Raw genomic sequence first — 21,392 nt, forward strand, 5'->3', positions numbered from 1 at the left:
TCGTCTGTGAGAGGCGCTGGGCCTGATCCTGATGGCTCTTCACAATCACAGCTGCTCAGTGCAAGGAATGGCGAAGAGCCGCTGCCCGTGAGGGGCTGTGCGGGAAGGTAACGAACTCACCGATTGAGTGGAGGCCATGTCTGCTTTGTGTGGAGCAGAATTTCCCAGCATGATCCGACTCCACCGGAGGAATAACAGTTTAACTGCTGGCTGCAGTGGTCTCCAGGGCTCGCGGTTTGGTCCCGTGCGCTGGACTCTGCAGCCACCCTGGAGCGACCGATGGCTTGTGTCAATAGTTAAAGGCTAGCTGGGCATCATCTGCAGTACCCACAGGTCCAGCGCAGTGCAAAAGCACGGAATCTGCTGGCCAGGACCACCTATTCTTCGTCAGCCAGGGCTGAAAGAAGCAGGGAGGGGAAGCCATACGAGGTCAAGTCACTGTCCTCATCCCCATTTTGGGAGGGTGGGACTGCGCAAGCCTGGCGGGAGAAGGCAGGCTCGCGGGCTGAGGTGCCGTGGCTGGTTTTTGTGCTGTTCTTGGTTATTTTTCATGGACATTTTGTTCTGCGCCAGCAGGCGGCGAGATCGGGTGAAGGGATGAGAACGCGCAGCGTGGTTACTGCTGTTGGCGAGCGGTGCCAGGCAGCGGGAGCGGCGCTGCGGGCCCCGGGGCTCCCTGGGCAGCGTGTCGGCGGGTGAGCGGGAAGAGGGGAGGGAAACGAGCGCTGGGGAGGTCGGGCATAGCTGGGCTCCACTGCCACAGTGTCACCCTAGGGCCCGACAGGCACCCGGAGCGGGTGCGATCAGCTGAAGGACCGGATTCTGGGGTAACGTGGGAATCCGTTCCGTGGGCAAGCGTCGCAGAAAGCTGCGGGGAAAGGCGCCGCCCGGTCGCCGTTTCTCTCCCAGGAAGAGCCGCGTCCGGTACCAGCTCCAGCACGGGCTTCCCTTCACGAAACACTTCGTGCCCCGGGCTTGTGCCGGGAGCCCCCCCCGCTCCCCGCCGTGGGCGCAACCGGAGCGGCGGCGGGGCCGCATCGAGCCCGGCTGGGCCGGGCCTTGCCGTGGGGAAACGGCGCCCGGGCACCCCACGCGTGTCCCGCCGCCGCCCCTGCCTCCGCAGAGGGAGCAGCGGGCCGCGGCGGTCGGCGCGCGGCTGCCACTAACGGCCGCCAGAGCACACGCCGTGCGAGCCCAGTTCCGTTCCGCCTCGCGCGGGGGCGTGGCATGGCGCGACGTCCCCGCCCTCCCGGTGCGGGGCCTGGGCCTTTAAGGGCGGCGGGCGGGGCGCTCCCATGGTGCCCCGCGGCGGGCGGCGTGGATTTTAAATCCTCTCGGCCAATGGGGAGCGGCCGCGGGCGCGTAACGCTCACGGGACCGCGTTTGAATCGGGCAGCGCCTGTCTCTGCCTCACCCGGCCGCGGCCCGGCGCAGCTCCCGCTCCCCCAGCACCCGCGGCGGCCCGGCCCAGCATGAGCGCGGCGGGCGGGAAGGCGGCGCGGCCGGCGGCCCTGGCGGAGCCGGCCCGGACGGGCGGCGCGGCGGCGGCGGCGGGCGGGAAGGAGGTACCGAAGGTGCTGGTGGACCCGCGGACCCGGCGCAGCTTCGTGCGCGGGCGGTTCCTGGGGAAGGGCGGCTTCGCGCGGTGCTACGAGCTGGCGGAGGCGGAGAGCCGCGAGGTGTTCGCGGGCAAGGTGGTGCCCAAGTCGCTGCTGGTGAAGCCGCACCAGAAGGAGAAGATGTCCATGGAGATCGCCATCCACCGCAGCCTGGCCCACCGCCACGTCGTCGGCTTCCAGGGCTTCTTCGAGGACGCCGACTTCGTCTACGTCGTGCTGGAGCTTTGCCGCCGCAGGGTGAGGGGCTGGGGCCGGGGCGGGGGGCGGGGGCGGGCGGCGGGACCCGCTGGTTGCGGGGGGGGGAGGGGTGTCGGTGTCACCCGGTGCTGACCGTCCCCCGCAGTCGCTGCTGGAGCTGCACAAGCGGCGGAAGGCGCTGAGTGAGCCCGAGGTGCGTTACTACCTGCGCCAGACCATCCTGGGCTGCCAGTACCTGCATAGCCACCGCGTCATTCACCGGGACCTTAAGCTGGGCAACCTCTTCCTCAGCGACGACATGGAGGTGAAGATCGGTAGGTGCCCGTGATGTGATGCCCTTCCTGCCAGCCCCCCGTGGCTGCCCCAGGGCAGGGACTCCAGCCCTGGGGACCAGCTGTCCAGGGTATCTCCAGTCATTCCCTATCTCTCCCAGGTGACTTTGGCCTGGCCACCAAAGTGGAGTACGATGGTGAGCGCAAGAAGACCCTGTGTGGGACCCCCAACTACATTGCCCCAGAGGTGCTGGGCAAGAAGGGGCACAGCTTTGAGGTGGACATCTGGTCCATCGGCTGCATCATGTGAGTCAAAATGCCTTTGTGTGGCCGTGCCGCAGGTTGGACGTGGGGCTGGATGGTTCCAGCGGTCCAGGTCTTGTTGGACCCTATGGGTTTCGGTGCGAGCCAAAGCTTTGGGCGCTCTGTCTCCAGAGCATCTGCCCTGGCTGAGCCCTGCTGCTAGCCAGCACAAGACCTCCCCCATGCTCCGCACACGCTGGTGCGTGTGTGTCTGCAGGCTGATCTGCTACGCAGCATGGCTGTTTTGAGGAATTTCCCAAAAGCCCATGCTTCCTAACTGGAACTTTCCCCAGAGGTTACTAGATCCCAGCTTCCCTTTTCAGGGGGCAGGAACCAGGCATGGTACACATAGCTGTCTGCACTACTGCATGTCCAATGCTAAGTGTGTTCCCTCTGCCGGGAAAGTCCCAGGGTGTTTTTAGGACAGGGTCACTTTTGCACACAAGTTTCGGAGTCTCTTTTATAAAACTGATGCCCTTTTGTTTGTAAATGCGCAGGTACACTCTGCTGGTGGGGAAACCACCTTTTGAAACTTCTTGTCTAAAAGAAACGTATATCCGAATCAAGAAGAACGAATATACCATTCCCAAGGTATGGTGCTTCCCATGGGTAGATCTGTTCATCTCGCAGCAGTTCTTGGTCAGCCTTCTGCTGCACTTTCCTGTTTCTGGTGCTGAATGGGGTCTCACATAATGGTGAAATTGTTCTTATTGTAGAGTGCTACGAAGGGGATGTTTCAGTTCGTTGGTGGTAGAGTGAACCTGTAGGGCCAACTTCCTCTTGGGGAGCTCAAGTCCATGAGGTCTGCTGTTGATTTGATCTTGCTAAAGTTTGTTGACTTCAGGCTTTTCATGCTGTTGGGAGACAGCTCTCCATGCCTGCTCAATTCTGTTTCCCTAGGCTTGCATCCTGCTTGCCTGATGCAGCACAGGAGCTCTGCTCCAAGCAGAACCTCCCTTGGGTTGTATATCCAATGCATTTGCCACTCGTGCACATTGTCCCCTGACCCTTGTCTCTCTGTCTCCTGTCTCCTCTTAGCATATCAACCCTGTAGCTGCTAACCTCATCCAGAAGATGCTGAGGTCTGATCCTGCCACGCGCCCAACTATCGACGAGTTGCTGAATGATGAGTTCTTCACGTCGGGGTACATCCCCAGCCGCTTGCCCACCAGCTGTCTCACCGTTGCACCTAGATTTTCAATTGCTCCCAGTGGACTTGAACTGAACGGGCGAAAGCCGCTGACTGCGCTTAACAAAGGTAAGTGCAAGCGTCTGGAGGTGAGGCTGGACTGCAGTGCTGGATGAGAGCCTGCCTGGCCTCCAGAACCATCAGTGGGGAATGTGGTGCTCCCTCACCTCTTCTCCCAATTCTTATGAAAACCTGGAGCATTTTGTGAGTGAGAGGGAGGTCTCCTCGCTCTTTGCCCAGAACCAAAGCAGGGAGGAAGTGCTAGCTTTAGCTATATGGTATACAATGGGTTTCTTAAAGCTAGGGTAGAATGTAGACCTGGTGCCTTTAGAAACCTACTCCCTGGTCACGCCTCTGCTCTTCTCTTTCCTGGCCCAGGACCAGACAGCCCTGCACTAGAGAACTTGCCTGAAAAGGAAGACGTAGCTGGGCTGCGGGAGCTGGGAGATGCTGTTGACTGTCACTTAGCTGACATGTTACAGCAGCTGACTGCAGTCAACTCGGCCAAGCCCTCTGAGAGAGTGGCAGCTAGACAAGGTGAGTCTGGGGACAATCCCATGGGCACTGGCCTTCCTGGATAACTTGCTTCTCTGTCACTCTGATGCTGTTGTCTGAAGTGAGAGACCAGCTGACCATTTCAAACTGGAAGGCTGAGAAGTGATGTAGTAGCTACTTACCTTCCTGTTGGCCTTGCTCGCTTGCTGGGGTGCACAGGATGCTGTGAAATGTCTTCTAACAAACTCCTTTCCTCTTTGCAGAAGAAGCTGAAGACCCAGCCTGCATTCCCATCTTCTGGGTTAGCAAATGGGTGGACTACTCAGATAAATATGGTCTAGGTAAATAATATGGGGGCAAGACTTCAGCCTTTTCTAGTTTCTGAAGAGGCTGGGGAAAGCTTTGATTTGGGCATTGCACAGCCCTGGTTCTTTAATCACAGTATTCCAGTCTGTGTGTGCAAGACCACCACCGGGAACGTTACCAAATACCCAGTGAATCCAGACTAGTGGTCACTGAACGTCAGCCCTAGCCACTTTAAGGTGGAAAATGGCTACCTGCTGCGTGAGATGGCTGGCCTCGCTCTGCAGTGAGCATGTGTACCCACTGTGGCAGCTAAAGTTGCTTCTGCAGCAGGTGATGTGACAAGGGAGGATGACAAATCCAGAGGAGGAAAGATGCCACCCAGACCTCCACAGAGAGGAGAATCTTTAGACTTGGTGGGGTGGCTGTCAGGGAACCCCTAGATGACACAACCTTCTGCCTTTGTATTTCACACAACTGGTGTTCCCATGCATTTGAAGGCCTAATGGGCTCCCTTTTGAACTAGGTTACCAGCTGTGTGACAACAGTGTTGGAGTTCTCTTCAACGACTCCACTCGTCTTATTATGTACAATGATGGGGACAGCTTGCAGTACATTGAGCAAAACAGCACCGAGTCCTACTTCACTGTGAGGTCCTACCCCTCTGCCTTGAACAAGAAGGTCAGTCCTGGGGGACAGGAGCCCTTGCTGGGGGGTGACTACTCCTGGTGAAGCTTCTTTCAGCCTTGTTGGGTTTCGTTGGCAGGGTGGGTCCCAGAGAGGATCATCTGTGACTTGGGATCACTGGCATTCTGCAGGCTTCCTTTTGGCTGGTAAAACATGGCCCCAAGGACAGACACTAGCAGCTCTGTTTATTTCTAGTTGCTATCTGAGGCTCACTTATTAGCAGCTTCACAGAATTAAGTGCTCACAAGACTTACCTGTACCCAAGGGTTCAGCAAAGTGAGTCTCAAGTATCACAGACCGAGTTAACTTTGAGTATGAGAATTTGCACAGTGACACCTCAAGCTCTGAAAGATGTAAGGAGGCTCTGGGACTGTGATAGCAGCCTCTGCCCTCCCCAGATAGCAGGGGTCATCCTCAGCCTGCCTGCTCACAGCCTTTCCTGTCTGCAGATAACACTATTGAAATACTTCCGGAACTACATGAGCGAGCACTTGCTGAAGGCAGGTGCAAACATCACGCCACGGGAAGGAGACGAGCTGGCCCGTTTACCCTACCTCTGCACGTGGTTCCGGACCCGCAGCGCCATCATCCTGCACCTCAGCAATGGCACTGTGCAAATCAACTTTTTCCAGGTGAGGCCACTACTCTGTGTTTTCCCGGGCTGTATGCAAGGCAGCAGGAGGATATAAACCTGAGTCAAAACTTTGCCCAGTGAACCAAGCGCTGGGAGGCTCCTTACTCCCCTTGCTGGTACGTGAGCCACTCAGACACTCCTAGCTTGTAAAGGGGCTGTGTCCTTTAGCAGGAGGGAGGCTGCTGCACAGTCTTAGGTGCAGTGGTCTTGAACTGGCTGGCCAGATTGATTTGCTCCCTTTGCTGCAATCTATGAACGCATGCTGCAGCATGGTGCTTTGTCAGCATGCTTCTGGGTGCAGCTGGGGTGCCCCAGCTACTTTAGGGATGTTCATCCTGAGGAAATGCAGTCCCCAAGGAGCAGAGTGCTCAGGGTGACGGTGTGTTTTCTCCCCACAGGACCATACCAAAGTCATCTTGTGCCCTCTCATGGCTGCTGTCACATACATAGATGAGAAACGGGACTTCCGCACGTACAAGCTGAGCCTCATTGAGGAACACGGATGCTGCAAGGAGCTGGCCAGCCGGCTCCGCTATGCTCGCACCATGGTGGAGAAACTCCTCAGTTCAAAGTCTGGCTCAGCCCGTGTGAAACCCTCTGCTTAGACCTTGTTCTCGATGGACTCAACATCTGTGCCAAACTGTCCCAGCTGTGGATGGCGAGGTCTAGTAGCATCCCTGCTCGCACTGTAACCTCCCATCACATAGCTGGGCTCCCACTCTGGGTATGGCCTAGTTGCCACAAGGAAGCCCCCGATGCTGTGGGAACAGCATTGTTCACTCTGACTGATACCCAAAGGTTTCTTGCTCCCCACTCCTAATAGAAAGTCTATTTTTTAATTGCATACCTAGTCTTTTTTTTTTTCCCTAACTTCCCAAAGCCAAAAGCCTGACTCAAAAACCAACCCTCTTGTTTGAGGCTCCTGGGCCTTCTCTCAAGAGAAAAAAAGCACAGGGAGAGCAGAACTATCATGTAAGTTATTTGTACATGGCTGTGCTGATGCTCTAGGCTTTTGTTTCCTTTTGTAGAAATTCAGGTAAGATATTTAACATGCCCAGGGTAAGACTGAGCAATCAGCCTTTTAATACTGAAATTAATCTACACAGAACCTGAACTTTTGTATATTGCATAACTTGATTAAAGATTGTTCGCTGCAGCGTCCAGCCTGTCATCGTTCCCTTTGGCTTGCTGTGAGGGAGAGAGCAGCACCTTGCCTCTGGCTTCCCCTCCAGGCAAGAGCTGTCATCTTCAGGGGCTCATGCTGTCTGCTTGAGTGTGCTGGTCTCCCCAGCTGTGCTGCAGGAGAGGAGACCTTGGGGGTATGACAGGAGGTGTGCTCTAACCTGGAGGCTAACAGCCCTACCTCCTCATTTCCCGTTTGATTGGCTCTCTCTACTATGTGAAAGATGCTCAAAAATGTGAGTATAGAATTAAGAAGTCGTCTACTGTGGTGGACTTCAGCAGGAGCCTAGTACGCTATGTTGGGTTTTCTCCCACCATTGCTGACTGCCAGCGCCTACTGCCGCTCTCGGGCCAGTTTATTTTTAAGCAGGACAAGCTTTTTAGTTTTTAATTTTTTATAATATTTTGTATAAAATGCTCCAGGCCATACAGTATTCTGAAAACAAACCAGGTACAAACCCTTTGTTACCTGTGTAACAAAATCCCACATCCCAGCACACAGAGGAATCAGACTGTACAAAATCATTGCTGTTCCACAGAGGAAGCCTCGTCGGGGGTTCCCAGGCTGCCTGCGGACCCAGGGGGTGCTGCACTTGGAGGCTGGCTTGTGTGAAATACATGCCCGGGGGATGCTGTGAAATAGTGTCCCATGGGACACCTGCCCTGGGCAGCAGGAGAGGCTGTGGGAGCTGCAGGCACAGATGGAATTCAGAGGAAAGGGATCCCTGGGGGGAAGGGGTTTCCCTGCCTTTGTGTCCTGAGACAACTGCTCCTGAACAGCTGTGCTGCTGTGCAAACTGCTCGGGGCTCCTGGGCACAGGACTGACATGGCGGCTCTGGCCTGGCATAATGACAGGCTGCTGGTGACCAAAAGGGAGAAAACTTTTTTCTCAGCTGAGATTAAAAACTTCATTACTGGGATTGTGCTGGAGGCCCCATGCCTCCCTCCGGGGCTGGTGGCACCTTGCCCTCAGCAGCCCTGATACAAATAGCAGGTCCAAGCCCTGGGGTGGCTGCTGAAAGCTGACCTGCTGTGCCTCAGCCCTTGGTGGGGCTGAAGGATCGTCTCCAGTGTCAAGACTGGGGTATCAGTCCTGGTCACAGCCATGTGGGACGCATGCTCAGAGAGCAGCTTTCCCAGCCACGTCGCACGGAAGGACAAAACCCGCAGATCCCTGGTGAATGCCCTGTTGGGACCTAACCCCAGCCCAGCTGCATCACTCTGCCAGTGCATTGCTCTGCTGGCTGCCCTCGGGAAAAGCCAACGTGCATTTTTCTTCTTTCTTCTCAAACACCGTGTCCGCTGCAGAGAATTTTTTTTTTGTTCTCCGACACAAATGCCTTCAGGCCACGGAGTCTGACTGTGAGCATTCGCAAAGCTGGGTGTTCAGAGGGTCCCTCGAGCTCAGGTGAGAGCCCAGTGCCACCCTATGCTCGCTTCTGGACCGTGCTGCTTGTAACCCACGTGTGCACAGGGTGACCAGCCGGTCCTGGGGCTCCACCTCGCCCTGGGGAGGGGGGAAAAGGACGCAGGAGAGCCCCCGGGGCTGCTCCCAGCTGCTGCAAGATGGGGCTGCGGGTACGGGCAGGGAAGAGTGGCACCAGCAGGCTCACACCGTGGGTGCTGTCCTGGCCCATGTCCCCGCTCACTTGCTGTCGCCTCCCGGTCCCTGGCAGTAGTAGGAGTTGAAGAGCCGCTCGTGGGCGCAGACCCTCATGGCCCCATGCGTGTGCAGCAGCAGCCGGGGGAAGCGGGAGGTGAAGTACTGCACAAAGCCATCGGGGACGGAGCCCAGGGCTACCTGGACGTCAGCCGGCAGCTCATGGTAGTGATGCTTCTGCAGGAGAGAGGGCAAGGTGAGCAGGGGCGGGCGGGCAGTGGGGGTGCAGGGGAGCTGGGGGGGGCCATACCTTGTTCCTCATGGCCCGCAGGAGGTCACGCACCGAGCCCCCCTTGTAGGTGCGGAACTTCCTCAGGTCTGGGGAGAGCAGGAGAGATGCTGAGCGATGGGGGACATGGCCGGGGCAAGGGGCACAGGGCTGCCACAGCCCCTGGCGCTGCCCCGGGGTGTGCACAGTGAGCGCTGCAGCCTGCGGCAAACCCAGGCACTGCTCTGCCCTCCTAAGAAAGGGCTGGCACGTTTACCCACCCTGGTTTTCAGCTCCTAGGCATGAGAAGGTGCCTCCTGCCCAGTAAAGGACACCAGACCCGGGAACCCCCTTCCCTGCCTGATTCTGCCCGAAAGGTGGCAGAGGCTCAGGCTGCAGCGCTGGCCCCCCATGCGCTCACCTGTCTGCAGCGGGAGGGAGATGTGCATCCTCCAGTTGGTTCTCACCACCGACCGTCCCCCTGCCTCCAGGGCTGAGACAATGGGCCCCTCGGCAGGCTCCTTCTCAATGCGGTCGCTGACGTCCTGCGTGCCCAAGAGCAGGGACGAGGCGGGTATGGCACTGCTCTCACCCCACACCACCCCATCCAGCGCCAATGGAGGGGGGGAAGAGGGTTTGGCCCCGACTCCAAAACTAGGGACCCCCCCCACCCCTTGCAAAAGCAGCTAAAAATGAGCATGTTGCCCTGAATACAGCTGTTTCCAGCACTTGTGTTTCAGAGCACACCTACGTTCGCTGCCCGGTGGGATGGCGCACGCTCACCTGGAAGAACTGCAGCTGCTTCTCTGGACTCCAGAAAAAGGGGTGCACAAGGACCATGGGGGCCGAGGGCCGGCGCTGGGGCTCGGGGCTGATCATCGTCGCAATCAGCTCTCGCGCAACAAGCTTGTCTGGTAGGCGAAACAACACACCAGAGAGCTAACCCCTACAAGAAGGACTGGGAGCTGCGCCCCTCGGCTCAGGGCTTCCCCGTGGGGACATGCCTGTGGGAAAGGGTCTCACCATGAGCTTCTTCCTGCAGGCAGCTCAGCTGGTAAGAGCCCGACAAGATGTTGGCCTGTCGCCGCAAGCTGTCCCCAAATGGGTGCTGCCCTCCTGACACCACATAGTAGAAGATGCAGCCGGCTGAGAAGATGTCCACAGCGCATGTCTGTAAAACACAAAGGGGGAGATGGGACCCTCACAGCAAAGGGTGAGGAAAGCTTTCACCTCCCCACTTTTTCATTCTTTCATGTGAATGTTTGGTCATTTCCTACAGAGCTGCTGGAAAATGCATCACACCTGCCCTGCTTTCTGGAGCCAGTGAAGCACTCATCACATCGGCTCCTTATCAGGGAAGAGGTTTTCAGAGGCACAGACAGAAGTCAGGACTTCACGGCCAGACAGACATGCCAGGGTTGCTGGTGTCTCACCCAGCTGTGCAAACTAGCCCCAGTACGAAGTTATGGGGCGCGCATTGCCAGCACCAGTATGTGCCCTGCCAGGTACCAGTACAACTGCTTCCAGCAGGAACAGGATTCCCTGGGCTACACAGATGAGCAGAAGTGTAACCTTTGCAGTGAGCCACGGCTCCCTCCGGCCTCCCCACCCCAAATTTCCAAGGACTGTAGCCAGATGACACTCCCTGTGCTGAACACAGCTGGGCACTGTCCCCACCAGGGCAGGAGAGCAGGGGCAGCTGCTGACTAAGGTGGTCCTGGCAAAGAGCACCAATGCTCTGCATTTGGGCTGGCTTGGGCTCTTGGAGCTTTTGTCTTCATTGTGCATTTCAGCAGCATGCTGCGATGCCACTGCCATCATGGGGGACTGCCATGACAAGCTCAAGGAGGACCCTAGGCGAGGGAAGGCATTCGTGGCTCACTGACGGGGTTCTCCTTCGGGGCCTCCTGCAGCACTTCAGGTGCGATCCAGCCCTCCGTGCCAGGGATGCCGGAGCGGAGGCTGAAGCTCTGTCGTCCCCCCTGAAGCTTCTTGCAGAGGCCGAAGTCAGAGATGATGGCTCGGATCTGCCCGTGGCGATTTGGGACAGAGATGAGGATGTTACACGGCTTCAGGTCACGATGGACTGGAAGACAGAGTGCACAGCGTCACCTGCCAACGCGGCAGCAGGGCTGAAGCAGAAAAGGGCTCTGCCTGCTGCCCCGCATGCTGCTGACCCTGACAGCTGCTGCCTGAACCCCACAGCCTCGGCTGAGGACGGGACCAAGACGGGACACACTGCCCTCTTGCCTGTGCGTGGCGGTGGGGTGCTGCCCTCTTACCGATGCTAAGGGAGTGGAGGTGTGCCAGCCCGGACATGGTCTGACGCAGCAGAGACACCGGGTCCAGGCTGCGACGATCGAAGCTGGGACTTTCCACATACTGGAACCACACAGAAGTAGAAAGAGATGAACCGAGGCCTGATTAACTGGCAAGGCTTGCCGGTAAAGACTTCTCACTAGGCTGACAGAGGTGGAAGGAGACAAGCCCACGCAGAGGCTATTTGCCCAAGGCTTGCCATTTCCAGGTCTACCAGTTGGCATCTATTCCCTCTGCAGCAAACTGCCCTCACTTGTGTCCTCAGACCTCCACAGCTTCAGCAACACTCCTGCTTTATGGAGCGCTAAAAGGACGCTTCTCCTCCCCCATGCTGAGTCTCTTCTCCAACTGATGCGGAGGCTCGGAGCTCCCCTGCTGCCTCCTGAGAGGGCAAATCGGCAGGAGAACAAGGGCAGGGGCTTGACTGACACAGGTGCAGTGCTGCTGCTGGCTGCTCTGCCTCTCCATAGCACCTCGCAACCTGCCCATGCCCAAGCCAACCCCTGTTCCCTCTGACTGCTGGGAAGCAGGTTTGGAGCCGGGCTGTATGCCTGGGGCCAGGCAGGAACACCAAAGAGGGCTCCGAACCCTGGAGCTGCTGGCTGCCAAGCCTGCCCTCAGGCATGCACAGCACGCCGCTCCCACAGGAGCACTGCAGGACCTCCCTAACAGCATAGACAAAGCCAGATACGTGTCCCCGGGGACCAACCTGCAAACGTGGGGAGGGGGACATCCAGGGTCAATCAACAGCCCCCCAGCAGCAGCCCCACGCAGCCAGCCCCGTGCCACCAGGACTGGGCAGGGAGAGGGCTGGGGGCTCACCTCCTGCAGTGTGGCGGAGCAGAGCTCGATGGCGATGTAGTGGAACTGCTTGTCCTTCTCGGTGCAGAAGTAGCGGACAACATGGGGGTGCTCGTCTGACTCCCGGAGCAGCTGGACCTCGCGGTCCACAAGATGGAAACACTCGGGCAGGAGGCGCTTCACAGCCACGTTCCGGCCATCAAACTGTCCCCTGCGCAGAGAGTCGATGGTGGCATCCATGCATGGCCCTCCCCAGCCAGAGCAGAGCCCAGCGCTGCAGAGGCACAGCCTGGCCAGGCTCTGGCCGATGCTGGAAACGCCCCTCGGGGTCCTCAGCATGGGTCACCTTAGAGTGACTCCAAAAGACTTGTCAAAGCCATGGACAGGCAGAAATCCCTGCAGCGACCTGGAAACTGGGGGTTCAGGTTCCCCTTTTTGTAGGAAAATAACTTCCTTGCTTTATGCTATCTTAGTGCTGGGGAAAGGGGCTCAGCCAGAGCCAGGGGAACCTTACGAGGAACTAGACCTGCCGCAGCTGAGAGCTGCCTGGAGCAGGCACGGCCCTGCTGCCTGACAGCCTGGCACAGTTAGGACGGGAAGGGGAGCACAGGGCGCTGGTGCGAGGCGGAGACCCGCCCTGTGTACTGGTACCTGGTTACCAAAGGCCACAAGCCCAGCTCTCCAGGTGGGTTTGATGAAGACCATGAGAAAGGGAGGGTGGCAAGCCATTCTCAAAAGCCCCTGAACCACCAGCTGCCAGCCAGGGAAGGAGCTGCCTTGGTGCTGTACTTGTGGCTCCCAGGAGAATGAGAGCGGAACGAGGGCAGGCACCTGGGGTACCACCCACCTGAAGACAAAGGTTCCTCCAGCTCCGTGGCCCAGCACGTCCTTGGGGTTAAAAGAAATTTTCCCAACTACAATCATGTCTGCTTCTGCATCTGCAGAGGAAGGGGAAGACAGCCATCCTTCAACCTATGAGCATTATAATGTCCTATATGAAGGACATCCAGTTCTTTAACTACCTGGCTGTTCTTTGGACCCTACTACTCTTGCAATTGCCTTTTTTTGCAAACCATGCTTATCCAGCAGCAGGTTTTGCATCTCCTCCCCCATCAGCTGGGGTGCAGCCCCCTCATCTGTGGGGCATCTCTGCTCCTGCTTTGGGTGACAACACCTATGGACAGAGAGACCCTTGCACCTTGCCCGTTCCCACCTGTACACACCTTCAGCAGCTGCCGGGACAGCCGGATCCGGAATGACCATCCCATTAGCCAGGTCCTTCAGGTGGTCCAAGGGGCTGGAGCTCTGCGAGAGCTGCAACGTCCTTCCCTGGCTCAGCCCTGGCTCCCCGGGCTCTGCAGGGACACCTTCCCCAGAGACGCGGCCTGGGAGCAGCATCTGCTGCTGCTGCTGCAGGAGCTGAATCTGCTTCTCCAGCTGCTGCTGCTGCACCGCATGCTGCTTCTGCAGTTTCTGGAACACAAACCACGGCAGCGCTCAGCTCCTGCGCCGGGGCATCGGCAGGGCTCAGCACAGGCAGCGTGTCCACCGTCTGTCCCTTGCCCAGCCGGCAGAACGCTGCACGCCACGTTGGCTCATGATCATAAGGGAGTACGAGATAGCACGGGAGCCGTGTGGCTCATCACAGCCGTGACACTGCTGCTTGCGCCACAAGGACAAGAAAAAAGGGAGTCCCCGGCCCTTCAGAAGCAGCATTTCTGCAGCAGGCAGCAGGCTCTTCCACCGGCCAGCACTCACCGTGAGCAGGAGGAACAGGACTCCCCCGCCCAGCAGGGCTGTGCCGACGCCAGCCATCACCAGGTCCCAGGTGCCGGCCTCGGGGTAGACCTCCACCTGCTCCCTCGGTGCGGGGTCCGGCTGGAACTGCCCCTCACTGCGGACAGCCGGCTCCTCCGGGCTGCTTGGGGCCAGAAACTGCAACACACACCCGGGGCTGGGTGACACCAGAGGGACAGACCGCTGGGCACTCAGGTTTGGGACCCCCTCCCCACTACAGCTCTGCGCGCAGGACCCCCCTCTTCGTGCTACCCCATGCTGGGGACCCACTGCCCGGCCCCAGACAGCCCAGACCCTTCAGTGACCCAGCACCACCCAAGATTCCCCCCATTGCAGAGATGGGACCCAGCAGAGCTCCACCACTCACATCGTCGAACATGGTCTTGCCAGGAGGAGCCCTGGGGATGATGGTTTCCGTTGTCTTCCTCAGGTTCTCCGGGAAGGCTCGTAGCATCGTAGTGTGGACCACAGGAGGCAGCTCGTGGTGCCCTGCAGTGGGAGGGAAACAGAGAAAACCATCAGCTGGTCTCTGGTCACAGCTTCCATCCCTCATCTCCACAGCACCGACGTGGGCTCGCCAGACAGCTCTGGCTCTCCTGGAGAAGGGGTGTCGCTTCTCATGGGAGGCACAAAGACCATCACAGCTACAACCTGCTGGCTCCGTCCCCGGGGACAGGGACCTGGAGCAGCAGCAGCCAGTGGAGAAAGGCAGAGGGCAAGGTCCCCTGTTCTCAGCACACAGCGGGGACCCTGACCCTGCTCCTCTGTGCCTCCCCTGGCACAACCTCAAGACGCCACCCTGATTTCCAAACATGCCAATGCAGCGTGGCCTCTCCTGCCATTGCACCTGTGACAGCAACCACGGAGCAGGCTAATTAACCCAGTGTCTGCGTGCAGGGCTCGGTGCACAACGGCACACCCACCAGCACGGGTAATTGTGAGCCCCACTTCAAAGGGTCCCTGCCCACCCCCCGGGTGGGGGTGGCCCCTCCTGGGGAGGGGACAAGGATGGGCTGCAACCAGCCCCAAGCCAGCGTCACCCGCAGTCCCTAAGGGTGAGTCACGGCCTCGGTCCCATTTGCCCCATTGAGCAAAGCAGGTAGGGCTGCCACCCCAAAACACACCGGCAGCTCAGCTGCCCCTCCCCAGGGCACCCTCCGGGAGCAAGGATGCAAGGAAACCCCCTGCTGCTTGCAGGTCCGTACCTATTAGGAGCCACTGGTTCTGGAGCGAGGTGATGCTGCCCTGCGGGTACTTGACATCGGTGCTGGGCGTGATCTCACACTCCCCTGACTCTCTCATGGTCACATCATCCGTGGTGGGGCCGTCGATCCTGGCCAGCGTGATGCCCTGTGGCTGGGGGTCCAACAGCTCGTGGAGCATCACGCAGCCGGGATGTGCATCTGCCGCGGCTCACCCCGAAAGGGGCCAGTGGGGACACTCACCACCAGAGCCATGCTGCCATGGACCAGGGAGGTCAAGGCGTAGAAGCTGGCCGCGTACTTCCCCACATAGAGCGCTGGCCTGCAAAGCAGGGACAAGCATCAGCCTTCCATCCATCAGGGATCAGGGCAGCCAAGCTGAGGCTACACAAATGCCACCAGCTGCCACAGCACAGGAACTACGCACAACAGCTGTGTCTTGGTGGCAGTGAAATCCTTCATGGACTGGTAGCTCCACTTGAGGAGGTGGATGTCCTGCGAGTGGAAGGTCAGGTAGCGCAGGGTCTCCATGGCCAGGTTGAGGTGGGGGACACGGCGGAGGCTGTCCTGGTGCCACATGTAGATGCCAACCACGGGTGAGCCATAGTTCTGTGCCCAGAGGACCTCGCCACTCTCCTTGTCCAGTGTCACCACCAGCCCATCCCCGCTCGAGGCGAAATGTGCCATTTCTAGGCAGAGCCAGAGGGAGGGGGTGATGCAGCAGTGCTGGTGGTGGGGCTTTGTCCCCGTCCGCCCCCCCCAGTCCTGCCACTGGCCATGGGCTGTTGCCTGCTGCTTTGCTCCCACAAGAGCTGTGGCTGGCACAGCAGCCATTTTCCCCAGCAATCGGCACAGCCGTGACCCGCCAGCCATGGCAGCATCTCCCCAGGGTCCCTGCACAGGCAGGGTGCTGCTGTGAGCGGGGCACTGGGGGAGCTGGCTCCTATGGCTCCCGTGGCTCCTGCGTTCACGGTGGCCACTCACTGTAGTGGTAGGACTCCTCGCAGAGCGGTGCCGAGTAGTCGGAGAAGGTGGCGTTCCAGCGCAGCTCCCGTGACTTGGTGTCATACATGGTGATGACGTACTCTGGGGACGAGAGCAGGGCATGAGGTCACTGCCCAGCACCCCGTTCCTGGGACAAGATGGACGAGCAGGGAGCAGGACTGGCTTACGGGTACGGCCGATGTAGAGCAGGGGACTTGACGGGCACAGACCATCCCAGGCCTCTGTTGAGAGAGTGGTCTGCTTCTCTCCTGACTTGGGGTCCACAATGAACCAGGTGTCCTGCTTCTTCCCTGAGAATGAAAATACATTTTTTTTATAAGTCTCTGCAGTCCCGCTGTCTGTCCCCAAGGCTTCTTCCTGTCTCCCCTCCACGGACATGTTCCCGGGAGGTCCCCGCTCAGCCTCTTCTCCTCCCTGGCCCTGGGTCCGGCGGAGTGGCCGGTCTCTGCATACCGGTGTAGAGCACGCCGTCCGAACTGCGGCATGGTGAGGACTGGACCAGCTCCGGGATGGTGAACGGGAGCTTCTGCAACACAGATGGCAGTGTGGATGTGGGGCCAGAGAAACGCCTCCCCGAGCAGCAGCTTTCCTGCCTTCAGGAGCAGGGTGGGCAGGAGAGTGGACAGTCCCCTCCTCCTCGCCTGCCTTCACTGCTCAACCCCAAAGCAGGACAGAGTGGCTGGGAAGGAAAGGGTCCCAGCTGTATTTGCCCCACAGCCACTCAGCTGACATCTTCCAGGTGCCAAGGACAAGCTGGAGCAACCGAAGGCCCCCAGCTCGCCCTGTCCAGCAGGCCTGCCTGGTCCCCCAGCCCAGCGAACCCCCAGGGTGTGGGGGGGTGGGATGCACGCAGCTCTGCAGCCCCACTGACCATCAAGCCTTCTTTGTTTTTCCCTCCAAGGATATACAGGCTGCCATCATTGGGGTCTGGAAGGAATGCAGGTCTGGAAAGGAGGAGAGAGAAGGATGAAACATGAGCTGCCCCCTGCCCTAGGCACATGCCAAGGACTAAAGAGGAGCGCACTAAAGAAACCCTTCAGCAGTTTGCTCCAGGGTGATTCACTACAGGGCTTGACCTTTCCTGGAAACCTCCAGCACTGGATTTGATAGGAGATGAACTTGGCTCTGGGTCAGCACCATAACTCCATACGGCTGCCCTGCGCCTACCAGCTGTGCTGGCTTGGTGCCCTGCCAGCCCCAGGGGAGCTCTCTGCTGTCCTGCCTTCCCCCTGCATATTCAGGTGGATTTTCCTCAATTTCTCTTCTATGCTTTTGTGCGTAGTGGTGCTGAGAGCTTCTGGGCTGTCTGTAGAAAGGCTACAATTCAGCAGCAGGGAGCAGCTATTCCTCATCATCATGTATGAAGTGCTAGCACAAAGGGTAGGTTTAAGGCAATGCTCTGGCATGGGTTGGGAGGTTCATTTCTCCGAGGTTCCCCTTTCTTGCTGTGAATCTGTTGGTTCATCAGGGCAGTCGTGCACCTCCAAAAGGCTCCTGCGCAGCCTGCAGGCTGCCTGCCCTACAAAGGAGGGGATGACACTCACTCTGCCACATAAACCGGCACCTGCAGAATAGGATCTGAAAAAGAAAGCGAAATGCAGACGTGAGCAGCCTCTCCCTGCAAGTGGGGACAACGTGGCAGTGTTTACCAAGTACAGCCATGCGCTGCCATGCCCAGGTCTGCAGCCTATTTGCATTTCAGACCCAGAATAGGCACTGCCGGCAGCGGGGGTCTGGCCCCCCCAGATGCTCTCCTCCGCACACAGCCATGCCGGGGGCTGGAGCTGCAGCTGGCAGCATCCCCTGGGGCTGGAGGAACCGCAGGCCCAGAGCACGACCAGCAAGAGCCAGGCTGGGGAGTGCATCCCTGATCCCCAGCTAGCGACAAGCCCAGGCTGCAAGCAAGCACCCCCCAGGTCGCTACTCACCATCCTTCAGGGTCCACTTGATGTCACCTGTGCTCTTACTCACTGCATGAAGGTTTCCATCTAGAGTGGATATGAAGAGCAGCGTTTCTGGGACAGTCACAGCACCACCTTTGAGGCACTGTGGACAGAAACACTGTCCTTAGAGAGCAGGGCCAGACTTGGGGACGAGCCCCCGTGGCCCAGGCCATCTCAGGCAGCTCAGCATGCCCCCCTGCACCCAGCACACTGCAGCAGCAGACTGCGGGGAAGAGCCCCAAGGTCCCTTCTTGTCCCCAGTGAGGCAAGACTGGGAGGGAAAATAATTTATTTCCTTGCACCAATGTATTAAATCTGCTTATTCCTCCAGCTCCACCTGCACAGGACACCCACAGAATCACATCTGCTAACGACTGTTCGGAGGTGCTGGGTTTTATGAATCCATGGCATTAAGCCCTGGCACCAAGGCTGCTGCACTCACAGTTGAGCAGCACCACCGGCAGCGTGCGGCACCCGCGGTCCCCGGCTCCTGCAGCACCGGTCATGTCCCACCGGTGCAGTCCCAGGGCCAGCACAGCCTTTCCCCTCCTCTCCCCTGGACCTGCCGGCGGGGATGAACTGCCAGGTGCCTTTCTAAAGGTGACACAAACAGCCCAACTACCAGCTCCTTCCAGAAACAAACGAGTTGGGTGACTTTTCATGCCAGAAATGCAATTCATGCTCACCCGGGCCTTCAAAGCTACAGATTTCAGCTACCCTGATGTCGAGGGAGTAATTGCAAATTCACGCTGAGAAGAGGAGCTGCTGTTTCCGTGTACGGCGTCTGTACAGCAAGCGCCAGCTCAGCCGCCGCAGGCTGGCACACACGCCAGCCTCACCCCGTCAGCAAACAGGGATCAGCAAACAGCACGGGGACCCAAACGGCTTCAGGGAGAGGCAGGGCCGGTGTGGCCGTCCCTGCTGCCAGAGAGCCAGAGCAGTGCCCAGGCTCCTGGCTGGCTGCGATGCAGAAGCCAATTGAGCAAGCTGCTGCCCGGTCACTTGTGCGGGGTGGCCAAAGGACGTCCCTTGGGCCCAGCACGCTGCCCCCCCCCGCTGCCTCTCACCTGCTCCGTACCAGCTCCGGGAGCCTGAGCCAGGCAGAGAGCCCGGCCTGGGGACCCAGCCAGACTAAAGAGCGGGGACCCGCCGACAGCCTGTGCCAAAACGGTGCCCTACAGGTGAGCACGTGCCTGCCTGCGGAGCAGAACCTGATGGCAGTAACAGACCGGCCATGGCACAGTGGGGCCAGAAGACATGTTCTCCCTTGAGTCACTGAAATTCCTCCGGCTCCAACAACATAGCCAGCAGCCCCGACGGGTGCCACGTCGCCTGTTCTCTGGCTGTACCTCCTGCCAGGAGCACACACTAGCTCCCTCCCAACACACCTCACGACCACCCCTCTGCTTCGAGCCCAATTCTATGATTTGCCCTTCTTTTTCCTTAATTTTTAAGTGAGGTCAGAGCGAGTTTCCCAGCTCTCGCTTTGTCCAGAGGATGATGTGGGGCAGGCAGAGGAGGGCAACTGCTCCCTGCTGCTGCTTCTCCAGCACTGCGTGGCCACACAGGCAGGCTCGCTGCCGGCTGCGCGGGACCGGCTGTGACAACAAGCCAGGCCAGCAGACACGGAGCTCTTGTGGTGCAGCCACCTGCATGAGGGAAACAGAACCGAGACCGCCGAGCCCTCCCAGCTGTCAGAGCTATAGCAGGCTCTGCGCTCGTGGGCTCTGCTTTTCCCTCCCCCAGATGCTTTGCAGTTTCTTCCATCTCTTCTGCAACTACTGTTTTTTAGGTGACAGGGCAGTCAAACAAAGGCCGGGCTGCCCAGACCGCTCCCTGCATAGCACCGTGGGCAGAACTGGGTGCCGAGGAGCAGCTGCCCTCCCCGCCACTCCCAGCCCCGGCCGCCCCAGCAGCCGTTCTGGCCAGCCCTAGCCCAGAAGCGTGGCTGCTGTTCCCATGGGATGTCTGCAGGACCCGTGCTTTCCTGAGGCTCCCACCATGCCAGCCTGGAGTCTGCAGCAATGCCACTGAAGCCAGAGCTCAACCACAGACTTGGGGCGCACTCGCTCCCCCAGTGACAGAGGGGGACAGCCGGGCACTGACAGAAACACGGCACCAACGTCCGCTGCGTCCTTTGCCAGAGCGGTGCTACTGACATCTGCCAAAACCACCCGGCACGCTGCTCTCTCCGCTTGTAATGCCACCAGCGGCGGAAGCCACCATCCAGCTCCCGAGGCACCACCCTGCCAGGCAGCAGCTCTGTGGGCAGGAGCGGGCAGAAAGGGGCCGAGGGCTCCCGGGGAAGGGGACTCGGCTCTCGGCCCCGGCCAGGCCCAGGGGTGGAGATGCTTTTCTGAGCACAGAACAACCTGAACGCGGGGCGCTGCGTGTGGCACCTGCCAACGCCATCGACGCAGGGCCTCGGGACCCTGCACGCAGCCGCCCCGACCCTGCAGACGCATCACAGCCCTTTCGCCCCACAAACTCTGCTGGGTGCCGGACCCTGCGCACCCACGCGCTCTCGCCGCGGGTGCTCAAGCCCCACAGGCTGTCGTAAGCAGGACGCTCCTGCCTGCGTGGCCGCGCGCCCACACCCACGGTCTCAGGCACACGCAGGGGCTGTGCCTGCCTGCGCTCCCACTCACGCCCGCGCACCCGTGGGCCGGGGCGCTCACACACACGCGTGCGGAGAGGAACGCAGTGCCCGCGCGCTCGCACGCTCCCGGGCGCGGGATGCTCGTGCCCCCCCCCGTCACGCCCCGGGGACGCGTCCGTGAGCGCGGTGCCCCCCGGCACCCCCGCGCGCTCCCACCCGCGGGACCCGCGCCCGCTCCCACGCAGGGCACGGTCACGCACGGGTACCCGCGCTGGAGCCACGCAGGCACCCGCACTCACCCGCCCGCAAAGCGCTGGCACCCGCGCTCCCACCCGCGGACGCTGTCACGCTCCCACGCCCCCGCTCCCCGCCCTACCTGTGCCGGGAGCGGCGGGAGCAGCAGCCGCGGCAGCAGCAGCAGCAGCCCCCGGAGCAGCCCCGGGCGCAGCGGCGCGGCGGGGCCGCCCATGTCCCGGACATGCCGGGGCCGCGGCGCGCAGGGCCGGGCCGGGCCGCGCTTATCGCCGCGCCGTGAGTCAGCGGGGCCGGGGCGGATCCAGGATGCGGCTTCCTGCCCCCCCCCCGGCCCGGCCCCGGCCGAGCGGCGGCCATCAGCGCCGGGGGCAGCGGGAGGCGGCGAGGGCGGCAGCCCGGTGCTCCCCGCCGGTTTCCCGATCCCTTTGCGGGAGCACGGGGCCCCGTACCCTCCGGATTTAGCATCCTGCCGCTCCCGCGGGGACCATCCCCATCCCAGCGGTGTCAGCGCCGTGCTGGGGGCATCCCCCGCCCCTGCCCCGGCAGCCCCTCGGCGGCGCCCGGCCGTGCGGGGAGGCGGAGGGCTCTTCCAGGCCGCCTTACGCACCGACCCGCGTGGAATAATCTTTACATTCGCTTCGAGAAGGAGCGGGGCACGGGTGCTTATAAAAGAGCTCTTTCCAAAAAGAGAAGCTGGAGGTGAAAGGGATTTTCAGTGGG

At 59.9% G+C, this 21,392-nt stretch overlaps 2 protein-coding genes across 4 annotated transcripts; one reads left to right on the forward strand and one right to left on the reverse strand.

Moving 5' to 3' along the window:
* The first annotated feature begins 2 nt into the window (after window positions 1–2).
* On the forward strand, window positions 3–6,861 carry PLK1 (polo like kinase 1). Its single transcript, XM_087734650.1, has 10 exons — window positions 3–1,856; window positions 1,963–2,131; window positions 2,251–2,395; window positions 2,890–2,983; window positions 3,431–3,650; window positions 3,960–4,118; window positions 4,340–4,417; window positions 4,906–5,060; window positions 5,516–5,698; window positions 6,099–6,861. The coding sequence occupies exons 1-10, from the start codon at window positions 1,473–1,475 to the stop codon at window positions 6,303–6,305; spliced, it is 1,794 nt and encodes a 597-aa protein (XP_087590776.1). The 5' UTR covers window positions 3–1,472; the 3' UTR covers window positions 6,306–6,861.
* A 440-nt stretch (window positions 6,862–7,301) lies between these two features.
* ERN2 (endoplasmic reticulum to nucleus signaling 2) lies at window positions 7,302–20,975 on the reverse strand. Of its 3 annotated transcripts, XM_087734647.1 has the most exons (22): window positions 20,794–20,975; window positions 17,804–17,921; window positions 17,420–17,453; window positions 16,747–16,819; window positions 16,329–16,401; window positions 16,043–16,165; window positions 15,855–15,956; window positions 15,298–15,559; window positions 15,114–15,192; window positions 14,874–15,024; window positions 14,036–14,157; window positions 13,630–13,806; window positions 13,095–13,344; window positions 12,719–12,809; window positions 11,893–12,082; window positions 11,034–11,133; window positions 10,638–10,837; window positions 9,775–9,922; window positions 9,535–9,662; window positions 9,173–9,296; window positions 8,794–8,861; window positions 7,302–8,720 (listed from the first exon to the last, which is right to left on the reverse strand). In XM_087734647.1, the coding sequence occupies exons 1-22, from the start codon at window positions 20,884–20,886 to the stop codon at window positions 8,529–8,531; spliced, it is 2,898 nt and encodes a 965-aa protein (XP_087590773.1). In that variant the 5' UTR covers window positions 20,887–20,975; the 3' UTR covers window positions 7,302–8,528. The 3 variants fall into 3 exon arrangements, with proteins under 3 accessions (XP_087590773.1, XP_087590774.1, XP_087590775.1); XM_087734648.1 differs by lacking the exons at window positions 17,420–17,453; window positions 20,794–20,975 and having other exon boundaries at window positions 7,304–8,720; window positions 17,804–17,869; XM_087734649.1 differs by lacking the exons at window positions 17,420–17,453; window positions 17,804–17,921; window positions 20,794–20,975 and adding an exon at window positions 16,952–17,407 and having other exon boundaries at window positions 7,304–8,720.
* Window positions 20,976–21,392: the final 417 nt, after the last annotated feature.

The sequence above is a fragment of the Nipponia nippon genome, unplaced genomic scaffold (assembly GCF_047370975.1).
Source record: "Nipponia nippon isolate SJK-2023a ecotype South Korea unplaced genomic scaffold, ASM4737097v1 scaffold_5, whole genome shotgun sequence".
Lineage (NCBI taxonomy): Eukaryota > Metazoa > Chordata > Aves > Pelecaniformes > Threskiornithidae > Nipponia > Nipponia nippon.